Source organism: Pogona vitticeps, chromosome 2 (genome assembly GCF_051106095.1).
Source record: "Pogona vitticeps strain Pit_001003342236 chromosome 2, PviZW2.1, whole genome shotgun sequence".
NCBI classification, from domain to species: domain Eukaryota; kingdom Metazoa; phylum Chordata; class Lepidosauria; order Squamata; family Agamidae; genus Pogona; species Pogona vitticeps.
In genome coordinates, this window is record NC_135784.1 from 133,269,624 (window position 1) to 133,281,498 (window position 11,875).

An 11,875-nucleotide genomic window follows, 5' to 3' on the forward strand; every position below is an offset into this window, starting at 1 on the left:
GCCTCGACTTGGAGTCAACTCAGACGCTTTTTCAGTGACTCACCTTGTGACTTGGAAACCCTCCCCCCCCCCATCCCTCCTTTTTTCCTGGGGAAAAACACGTCCTTTCTAATAGGAACTCAGACTTGGTGCCTGGGACTCTAGACTTGGTACCAAAGGCAGGTTTGGGACTTGGACCCAAAGACTTGCCAACATCCCTGCAATGTTGTATGTTTACTGGCATGTGCTTAAAAGTGTGTGTGTGTGTGTGTGTGTGTGTGTGAGGGGTGTTTTCATAAAATTCATTTAAACATGGCTAGTGTTTAAATACTCAATAGCTGAGTGAGGTAGATGTAAGCATTAACTGTTAGATTGATGGATTGAGCTGCAAGAGCACGGAGGGCATCTCGTCTGTCCTTTTTTCACTCTGAGAAATGATTGCCTTATTCAAACTTCTTTAACAGGGGAGCCAATATTCATTAAATGGTCTGGTAAATTGTCTTTAGTTTTACACAATTAGCAATCTGACTCTCAAAGCAGACAAGCAAACATAGGAGCTTGGATTATTTGCTGAGATCAATCACTCAGTAGCTAAATTAATACAATATAAGTTTTGTGATAGTCTTGCATCTCAGTCCTAAATTTCATTAGAAGGAACTCTGTGAAAAGCTTCAAAAACCTATTTTGAAGGGCAACCCATATTTTTTCAATTCATGACATGCCTAAATACAAAGACTGCAAGTTAGTTTGTTGCACTTCTGAATATCATTAATGCAGCAAACGCATTCCTCAACAGTTCCCAGGGAATTTGATATGTTTACTTGCCAGAACATAATTTGCTTCCTTTTTTCAACTGGTAATTTTTTATGCACCCATGGGGATCTAGCATGCTAGTATTTTTCTAATTCTTACCAACACAAGGTTCTGCAAGTGCTAGCTAGCTTTTAACTGATGCATCAGCAGCTTAACAGGGCTCTTTAGGTGGCTGTTGCATTGCCCTGCTGACTCGTGCAAAATCTTGCTTCCTGTTGGCCTAACAGGATTGCCCCCCCACACACACACACACATACTTTGTGCTGAAAAGTATGGACATGTTTTTGCTGTGTATCGTGACTCCAAAGTCACTTCTTGGAAGATCCTTATAAAATTAGATAGGAATAATATTGATAGTTAGGACTATTATCTGGGAAACTAGCTAAACGCTAGAACAGTGATTCCAAACCTTTTTCAAGCCAAGTAATATGCAATCCCCTGCCACATTTGCATAAAAAGACAGGTAGAGGCTTCTTTCTCCACCAAAGGGCCTGCTTTTCATATGTACACATACTGGCTAACTTTCATACAGTATCCAGTTCCGAAAAGTCAAGGAAGAAATTATATAACGAGGGCTACAACATATATAAGATGACCCACAACCCCCCAGAAAATATTTTGTGACCTCCTTGGGGGTCACAACCCCCACATTGGGAAACACTTTACTAGAAGAATTAGCCATGTACTGTACTGAGCCATGCACAGTACAGTATATAAACAATAAAGAATCGTTAACCTTAAAGAAACCTTAAAAACTAACACATTGATGACCACATGATCATTTGTGGACTGTAGCCCATTTCGTCAGATGCTTGTAAGTATTGCAAAAGCAGAGACTAGGCCCTGCAGCAAACCCAACCTTCTTCCCTCATCTATTCTGGCAACATTATTGCAGTGTCACCTGCAAAACTTCAGGGATTCATTTATATGCCTCTCTTTCCATTGATATGTGCCATTTTCTGCTAGCAATGCATTTCTATTTTTATATAGATAGAACAAAGAGTAATGCATGCAAAAGACTAAATGCACATTAAATATGATATCAGAACTGGTCATATTAAAAAAGAAAGGAAGAAACAGTGGAGAGTGCTTCAAGCTCTCCAGGATACCCTGCCACTGACCTCAGAATGGCCACTGGGGGCCAAAAAAAAAGGAAGGGGGTAATGTTAAAGAGATTAGAACAGGAGACTGCTGAGTTAGAATTAAATTAGAAAGCACTAACCTGTCAACAGAGGTTTGGACATATGTAGTATATTGTGATGCTTGAGTTATTTAGTGTCCTTTTTGGTAAGTTTATGTAGTTTTCTCAATGACCATTATTAAGGATGCTCCCAGATCTTTCCGCATTTAATTTTACCCCCTCCAACTTCACTGTCTACATTCCCACCCTCAACTTTGGGTAATGTATACAGACCTTACAATCTGGAAAATACTCTCTGCAAATGACAAAATGAGCTGCAGTCCATGAAAGCTCACACACTACCATACATTGGTTAGTCTTTAAGATGCCACAGGGCTCTTTGTTGCTCCTCCGGTAATAGACTAACATGGCTCATCTTTTGGGAAATATACAGACCGCTGTCTTATAGCAACATACGATAAACCTTCTGTGTATGACAGATCGCCCAACAAGCACTGAAGCAGCTTCCTTTTTAAACAGGAAGCTAGGCCATGAAGCCTTCTAACTAGGCCTTTCTCCAGGTAGGTCATGTTTAGATTTCTGTAAATGTGGGTCTGCCAGGTGGAACTCCAGGAATCGAGACTTCTAGGAGGTGAAGTCAAAACAATCCAAATGGCACACCCCAATGAGACAAATCACGACCTTCTGAGAGCTAAATAGAAGCCTAGCATGCCTCCTAGGTTTTAGGGCCTGCATGTTGTGCACAGACCCATTTTGGAAAGTTCATTCATAGTGCAGAGCAGGGGCATGGAATATGTAGTTCTCTAGATGTTGCTGAACAACTAGATTTATCATTCCAAACAGTTACCCAGGCTGGCTGATGGGAAGTATTGTCCAACAACATCTGGACAGTCATAGCTTCTTCAAGCCAGGTATAGATGCTTGGTTTGGGGGGGGGGGGAGTAAGAGAACAAATACAAGAATTAGTCATTTGAGAAATTGCCTAACCCCCATTACGGAGGTGTTCAGTGGCGATCACGTTCCTTTGACCATAAATTCCAGAGGGTGGCTTTTTCACAAGGGACAGTTGTGCACGTTGGTACACCTTCCTGTTTTGGTCTGCAAGGTCAGTGTTAACAATGGCAGTGTGCGTCCTGATTTGCCGTGTATCACATTCTAGAATCCATCTGGAATACTTGGCGCTTGCTGTCTTTGTGCAGAGCTCTTCGCATTTGCAAATGTTCCCCAGCTTCTTGCACTAATTGGCACTGGCAGATTGTTGCATTTCTTCTAACGGATTCTCTGTTTCTTGTCAATGTGCCATATTTTCTGTGTATGTGTTTGTTTTCTCCAAGCTGTGGTTTTGTTTCTTTTCCTTCTTTCCCCTCTGACCTCTGATTGCTGGTAGTGGCATCAGCAATTTTTCATTTCAGGCTTCTCCAAACCATCCATCTTTCTAGCTGGTTTGTTGGGGCAGGGCTGCCCGAAGGTAAGGAGCTACACTGGATCAGCTGAGGGGAGCCATGCCATCCACTATCCTAACCCTTGATTCCCAATTCTTTGCGCGTGCAAACACCTGCTTTCTCTCCTCCCCCTCCCTCCTTCTTGTCAGGCACTGCCTGACAATGCTGCTATTTTGATGTGACCAAGGTTTGCTGCATTTATATTACAGGATTGAGCTGACCTCTGACCTCACATCCCTGTAGCAAGTACCTTAGGTCCTCGGCCACAAACATTCTTGCAAATCTTTTTGGTAAGGAGACAATGCTTCTTAGAATTAGTGGTACCACTTATATAACTTCTGCTAATGTGATCTGAGACTAAATTTGACCATGTTCTCCTCCTTACCCTGCACTTCCCACCTTCCCTCCTCCCCTTTCATGACTAATTAATTAGCCTTCTTCTCCTCTGTGCCCCATCTCATTTACCACGAACACCACAAATCAATGTAATGAAACAGGGGATGCTGGCCTTTTCCTAATGGAACCTGTGCTGGCTTTTAACATCTGCTCTCTGGTTTATTTTCTCCTCCATAGCAAGAATCAGTCATTGCCCCTGGAGTTTGGCACCTCCTCTCTTAGGATCCATCCGTCAACTCTTCAAAGCCACATATTTTTTCCCATTAAGAATAGTGAAAATGGTCTCCCAAATTGGAATACCAGCAATTTTTAGTCCAATGAACTGCATCTCTGTGAGCTGGGTAGCATTTCTTTCCATTTTGGCATGAAGGATTGAGTTTCTGACTGTAAACATTGGTCCCATTTGTGCTTGGAGTAACTGTCCCAATTAAATTCAGCAAAAGGGGGTTACTGCTACTCAGTAATGGGTCATGGACTTAGCAGGAGGGGGAGATACCTCCCCAGGCCACCTACACTACTAATATATAACAGGGCTAATAAGAATTTTTTTTAAAAAATCTGTAGAATGCTAGGAGACGGTGGCTTCCCAAAGGCCCTGTCTCTAGATTGCACTGAAATGCAACTCTTCAGTCATGCTCTTTAGCTGTTGTTGGGAGACCCAACAGCACAGTCAAACCGAACCTATATTGTAAATGAAGCTCTCCCTATTAAATCTGTGGGCTTTGGAACGCAATTACCTTTGGGCAGAATTTCATCCCTCAGTCTTTTAACATTAAAAATACAGTATATTTGCAGTGCAGAATATGCTGGCTACCATCCCTAGCATTTTATTTGGCCCTAATTGCTCTGTTATTTAAATAGAAAACTTACATTTTGGCTGACACATACAATCTGTAATATTAAAAAGTTTGTGTTGACATATAAACCTGAGAAAGGGAGACATTGTTAAAAAGAACCAGCTGCCCAGAAGTTCCAGAGATTTTAATTCTAGAGAAAAGAAAACTGATCTGGAAAGGTATTATTAATAAGCGTTTAAACTGCACTGTCCAAAGCTTCAGAAGCACTTCGCATACATTATCTCAGGATCCTTACAACAGCTCATTAAGGTTGGTCAGTATAATTCTTCTCTGGTTTTGATGTGGAGTGGGCCTAAGGGTATGATTTATCTAAGGACACAACTAGACTAACTCATAGCAGAGGTGAGCCTTGATCACAGCATAGTCTTTTAATCACTACACCATCATGGGTTGACACCTGGCCAAAAAAAAAGTAACCTGGCTTGCTAATGTGCCTCTAATATAGGCTTGATATTGGCAGGTGATGCTCTTCATATTATGGCGCTCAAAGCTTTTTCTGTTGGCTTTGGTTTGCATTTTCTGCTTTGTTTTTGTTTTGGTCTACAACTCCCAAATTTCCAAGCCAGCATGGTCGGTGGCCAACTTTGTCAGGCTCCGATGGAACTAATGTTTATCAACTGCTAATTGCTCCAGCTCAGAGTGCCATACAAGAGACAGGGACAGAAGCCATTGCAAAATCTGCCCACACTAATTGTGGCCAACAGGGACATAAAGCATGAGATATCATGGACACATCCACTTTCTGATCACACAAGATTTTTATCTTCAGAACAGAAAAAAAAAAATTCATTCAGCACTCCATGGGGCATCTTATAGGAAGGGTAAGCAGGGGATATTTTTCAGATCTGCTCCAAGTCAGGGTGCCAAAGAAATACGTAAGAACAACAAAGCCGGAAGGTAGAAGACGACTACGGCTTGTGATTATGCAGCCAAGGTACGTAAGTCAGGAGATCAGTTCGAGCTTTAAAAAGCTCACCAGATTACAGAACAAATGGAGAGTGAAGCAGGGAAGAAAGACATAGTTCAAGAAGGAGAAGAATGGAAGGCAAAGTGCAAGTTATGATGCAGAATCAACAATAGCTAAAGCTCCCACCTAAAACAGAAATAGTAAGGGGTACCTAGGCAAAATTCCAGGTGTATCACATGGACAAGCCCTTTGTGATCAGTTTATCACAGCTTTTGTCACCTTAATTTACTTCCACCTGAAGATATTGATAAAGAAAAGCCACATCATGGCTCAGTACTAGTTCCAGATTTGTCTGTATTGGGGGGGGGGAGTGAAGAAGATGCTTTTACTGGAAGCTCCTCCATATGCTTACTCGCCTTCTCCTTCCTTGCCCTGTTGCCAGTGACTCCATTTCCCCAAAGAAACAAGATCTGAGGAGGAGGTGGCAATTCCTTCTCCTGATCCTTTTGCACCTCATAAAGAAAGGGCTAATGAGGAGGCAGAGATAACCAGTAGGAAGAGCTGGGGGGTCAGACTGAGAGTAGGGTGTGGGCCTCAGCAGTTGTCTATGAATGCTGGCGCTGTCAGGTTGCAAATACGCCAGTGAAATCCACAAGGCTCTTCTGTAGCACTGAAGTATCTTTAACAGCAGTCCACAGGCCATTTGGAATGACAAACATGCACTTCATGTTAGTTCCTTTGACTTCACAAGGGAAGCAACACTCAATTCCAGTCCTACAGTAAGTACATTGCTGGCAGGTTCCTCCACCTGACTTCAGTGGGATCTGCATTAAGCATTAAACATTTAGCTTTTCTTCCCCCAACTCTGCACACCAGTCTGGATATCTAAAATATGTCATACGTTTCAGGAGCAGGGATATGAGGAAGCCTCTGTAACTGATTTGTGGATTATTCTGTCTATTTCTGTAGAATTTGGCTTGGCATTTGATTCTGAAGGCTTCAAGAATTCATAAAAGGATCTGATTCTGGATGTGCTCCTTTCAAGTTTTTTATGATGCATTATCTGTTTAAAATCAATATAAGATCCCTGGTTTTGGGGCGCCCTCTGTAGGCGTTAGGCAAGTCTTTCTACCTTGAGTGCTGGTTGGTAATCCCAGCTGCAAACCCCCTTTGCTTTGTGTACATTATGTGGTCATATGCTCACTAGATTTAAATTGACTCCAGATTAAGTCTCTCTTCCCAGATGGCTCTTGAAATTATAGTTTGAAGGCAGGTACCCTGCACAGAACTCTCAGCTCCTGTGGAAACTATAATTCCAAGGATGACAGAGGAAGTGAGAATGTTGGAAAACCAATACAGACTGGTGAGAATAGCTACTCTAAACAAGGAGCAAGACACACCGATTTGCTCAGTCCACTGCCTGCAGTTTCTTCCTGAAGTTCCGTGCAGATGAAACTGTCAGTTGTTTTGAGGAATCTTTAGCACTTGATTCATTCCTAAACCTTAGTAAGGAATCAGACTTGGTGAGGGGAGAGCCAAACAGGTGCTTTGTTTTGCCTGTTTGTGATTCTCTAAAACTAGATCTAAAGTGCAAGGTGATAAAATCTAGAGTTTGTTTACCTTTCCCATTTTGTGGTGTATGCACATGATGGACCTAGAAATTTGCATAGTTAGTTTGGCACTGAATTTTCTTCTTCCAAAAGAAGAGGAAGCGTAGTGCTTACACTTTAAACTCTCCTATTTAACCTGTCCTTCACCTGCTGTTAAGTGAAAAAAGCGTACAGTTAAATTTGGGTACTACAATCTGAAACTCAAATCTCATATGATGGAAAGAACTGTTAATACTCTCACTTGTCACTTAAGTTTGAGTGGATCATAAGCTCTTGCTAGTTGAATAGACCATAGCAAGAGGGGCCAGAGGTTGCTTCTCTTGTTTAAAGACAATATTGTCTTTTTCCAGTTGCAATGTTACACCATTGCAGAGGACATTACCAACTATTACCATGACATTAGGTCCTCCTAATAGGCCTAAGACAAAAAGAGGAGTCAGAGGATTAACTATATCAGATAGCTATTTTGCCAGCTTCCCCTTCCAACAACAGAGTTAGGCCTTCCAAGGGGCGGCGTTACATCTGAGCAAATGCCCTTCCGGCATCTGCCTGCTCTGCTCTCCAGTGCATGCTCCCCCTCTGCTTGCTCCTCCATGATTTATGCTTGCTGACTCCTTATGTGTGTAGCCTTGGGAAAGGGACCATCCTATACTGTTGTTGTCTGCTGCCCTCTTGCTGCTTGCAATCTCCTTCTCCTCCCACTTCTTTATCAGCAGCTTTGCTTTCCTGTCCAGCATGGTACTTCTTTGGGATAAAAGAGGATGGTAAGTTTCTGTTCCTTTTTTGCTTTTCATCTTCTGCAGCATGATAAGAGTACTCAAGGATGGAGAAACTACTATGGTGTTATCACAGGCACATAAACAGCACAGGGATCCATTTCTGTACAGCTCGCGTTTTCATGCTGTTCATGCTGCTAGTCAACATAAGAAGGTTTACAGCAAGGACCAGGCCTAGCATCAGACATAATGAAGGGTCAGATGTCTCAAGCAGCAGATACTGGTGGATGACAGCAAGGGGTTGAAGAAGAGGTCTATGTACTGCATGGTGTCTTAATTAGGGTGCTTTCATGTGTGTTGGAAGGTGTTGTCTTATTGCCAATCTTGAAGAAATATTCAACAACCAATCCAGTTTGCTTTTGTACACAGAATGGCAGGCATCAGTCATGATGCCTTCTTGCTTTTTGCCCTAGCAGCATGTTTTACATCAGACCAGAACCATCCATTGGGTTTGGTTATTATGTATTTCAGTAGTGGCATTTCACTGACAGGAAAAAACTAAATAGATCTCCCATGTATCTTGATTTTTTTTAAAAAAATCACCTTCCAGACACTTACTGGCCCATGGTGCTTTTGAAGAAAACAAGGAAAGCAGATGAAATTAAAAAGTAAAAACCTCCAACACATATTATATACCAAACTTTTCAAGCAGCAGTAATTCCCTGCAGCCATAATTTGGCTTCCTTGCAGCCATAATCTGCTGCTTCTACCCAGAATGCCTTGGTGGAAAAAATCAGCAGCATGTATTGGGACAGAATCCCAAGCATGTTCTTGGAAACAGCAGGCACTCTTGACTGACAACTAGCAATGTATGAGTATGTTTTGGAAAGTAACTGCAAAATAGCTTACTGCTCAGTATTTTAAAAACAAGTTATTTTTGGAAGCAGTCCTTGGACATCCTGAGTCTAATGTCTCTCCATGATTGTGTAAGGCTTTGGTTGGTTAAGTTTGTTCTATCCAAATGCAGAGCAAACATCAACAGAAGTCTTTCGTCTAATTCTTGTGAAGTAGTCGTCAAGCATAGTCAACCCATCATGGCAGCCCCTAAAGCCAAGCTCCCAAGCAGCCACAAAAATGCCTGCAGCTGCGTTAATGCACATTGACAGCCCTTATATAGCAGTTTTCAGGAGCAGGATTTTTAAAAAAATTAAAAGGTGTTAAAGTACCCACTCATGACAAAGGCATTTCAAAATAATTTTAGCAGTAGCAGAAAGGAAATTGGAAACAAAATACTGTTATTAGGAAAATCCATGCCCAGCCTCAGTAACAGAGAGGACCTATGTAAACAAACAAGGAAGCCTAAGGAGGGAAACAGATGACAGAATCAGCCCGGCTGGTAAAAAAAAAAAAAGTTCTGGAGCTTTGACCCTACAAACCATAATCCACTATCCCATTGCTTGTTTATCCTACTTGCGGTGTATTTGTTAAACCCAGTCAGCACCAAAAAAAAAAAAAAAAAAAAAAACTGACTCAGGGTTTCTTTCATCCATGCAAAAGTTTCTTTAAACATACTGTGAAATCATTTGGAGAGCAGGAGGCATAGCAGGGAGAATGGTTGTATCCCTGGGCCAGTGGGTTGAACTCTCCGTTGCAAATACAGTGCAAAGTCCAAGAGAGGATAAAAGGATAAGGGAATGCTGCTTTGAGATCTTGATTCTTTATCATTTCTGCTCAGCCTTGTTCCTTACCCTAGTCTTTGTTGTTCATGTATGCCATACCTGGCAATCATTCATACCATGTCCTCATGTTCTGCTTTGTGTTGATCCTTCCACATACAGCCTGTCATCCTCCATCTGCTAAATTGCAAGCTTTGATATGTGTCCTTCTTTCTTCTCTACGAGTGAACAGTAAGGATTAGGAATAAGGAGTTGCAGGATAATACTTGGGGGGAAATGGGGAAATAAGCAGTCATCAAGGGACTATACGCATAATCCAATAATGGCAAAGAGTTTTAATTATATCTGTATCAACGTTTCCACACTGTTTAGAGCTGTGCTCTTACAAAGAAGAATGACATCTGATTAGTCATCTGTATTGCAAGACATTATCCTATACAATTCCTGATGTTTCAGGTAAAATATCAGTATACTTAAACAGGCTTTGTACTAGGAAGATTGTGAGTTCTCTAGAAAGGTGCATGTCATGTCAAAGGAAGACAGGAAAGCAAATGTATTTTGAATCTCCTGCACTAAAATGTCTTTAGCCCAACAAGCATGTGTTGTAATGAGCATCCTTTTCCTGTATATAAATATGCATCTTTCTGAAGAAATCAAAATCTGTTGATGAGGGTTTAGAGTTGCTTAGCTATGGAGCAGCTATGCTGGTGACTGCCTGACCACAAGGCTAGTTGGCTTAGATTGTGAAAACAAGAGAAGCTTTCTTGCCCACATTCTCAGTGGAGGCAGAAATTCACCTTCATCTAGACTCTAAAGCAAATTAGGCCCTCCAGATGTTTTTGGCAGCACTTCCCATATTTCCTCTCCATTTTCTGTCGTTGGTAATTCTGGTGGAAGTTATGAACTGAAACATCGGGGAGGCCACAGTTGCCTACCCTACCAACAGCATCCTTCCTCAACCAAGCATCTTCCAGATCTATTTGATTACTACTTCCAGGATCCCCAAAATAGCACAAATATTTACTATTAACATGTTTTTAAAACTACACAAATAATAATGGACATAAATAATTATTAATGCCAATCCAGTAAGTGGCAGTTTGTTGACTCTAGTAAATAGCTGGAGTCGAACTGCACAGCGTAAGAATTTATCTGTGACCACTTGCATTATTTTATGGGTGATACACAACAATAGCCATGTTGTTTATGATTAATGATTACCAATGTTCAGATTGTCCCAGCAGTTTTCCTTAATGGGTAGGTGCTCTCCTAATATTTATGAAATGGTAGAGTGCTTAGTTGATGCAAAATGTATGCAGTTGGGGAGATGGGGAAGATGTGTACATTTTTAGGAGAGGGCTTGTACTGTGGTGTACATTTTTAGGAGAAAGTTTGTACTGCCAGAATACCTAGTTATGTACTGCAATAATTCCTCCTTTGAAAGCTTAGGTTCCTTGGGCTTCTGAGGATGGGTTCTGCCAGCTGTGGAATGGTGAAAGTCTTATCTTGATGCCAGAGCAGTGTCTGCACCACATGAGAACCAATTCACTAAGAACCAATTCACTATTCACTAAGATTTATTACTGCTGCTGCTACTATTATATTTATATTCTGCCTTTGCAGTAAAGACAGAGTAAAAAGTAGCTTACACACACACACACACACACACGCGCGCGCTCATAACCTGACTTCAATCCCAACAGATTCAGGTAGGTGGCTCAATGCTGATTCAGATTTCCATCCTTCCAAGGTTGGTAAAATACGTACCCAACTCTCTGGGAAAAAGTGTTGTTTGCATAACTATATTGTAAACTGCCCAGAGAGTGCTTTAGCTCTATGGAGTACCCTGTTTCTTGAAAACAAGCCCTGGTATGATTTTTCAGGATGCTCATAATGTAAGCCCTACCAAAAAATAAGCCCTAGTTAAGTGAAACCCCGCCCTCCACAATTGTGCAGCAACCAGAAGATGACATGACTGTATTTGAATAAATATAGATGGTTGTGCATGAAAAAAATTAAACATCCCCTGAGAATAAGCCCTAATGCATTTTGGAGCAAAAATTAATATAAGATGCTGTCTTATTTTCGGGGAAACACGGTAGTACATAAATCTCAACAACAACACCCAGAAATATCCAAATGTGAAATGGATAGGGTGGGACATCAGCAAAAATTGATGCCACATATCTGCCTCACTTGCAGATCTTTTGAGTGAATCCTTGCCAGTTTTCAGTCTCCAGGGCTAAAATAAATTGACAAATTCATGTTACAAAGTAAGAGGTTTTGTCAGTACTCCATTTCTTGGGTTTGGACTATCCTGCTGCAAATGATGAAGCAA

At 41.4% G+C, this 11,875-nt stretch overlaps 1 protein-coding gene across 8 annotated transcripts in view; it reads left to right on the top strand.

Annotated features, from left to right (window-relative positions):
- Positions 1-11,875, top strand: part of MXRA7 (matrix remodeling associated 7) — a 96,870-nt gene that overhangs the window by 51,730 nt on the left and 33,265 nt on the right. For 2 of the 8 annotated variants that reach the window (XM_078385995.1, XM_072990476.2), the window contains exon 4: positions 3,585-3,665. The exons of the other annotated variants lie outside the window; for them this stretch is intronic. In XM_078385995.1, the coding sequence (XP_078242121.1) occupies positions 3,585-3,618 (34 nt within the window). In that variant the 3' untranslated portion in view covers positions 3,619-3,665. The remainder of the gene's footprint in view (positions 1-3,584; positions 3,666-11,875) is intronic. 8 annotated transcript variants of the gene reach the window in all.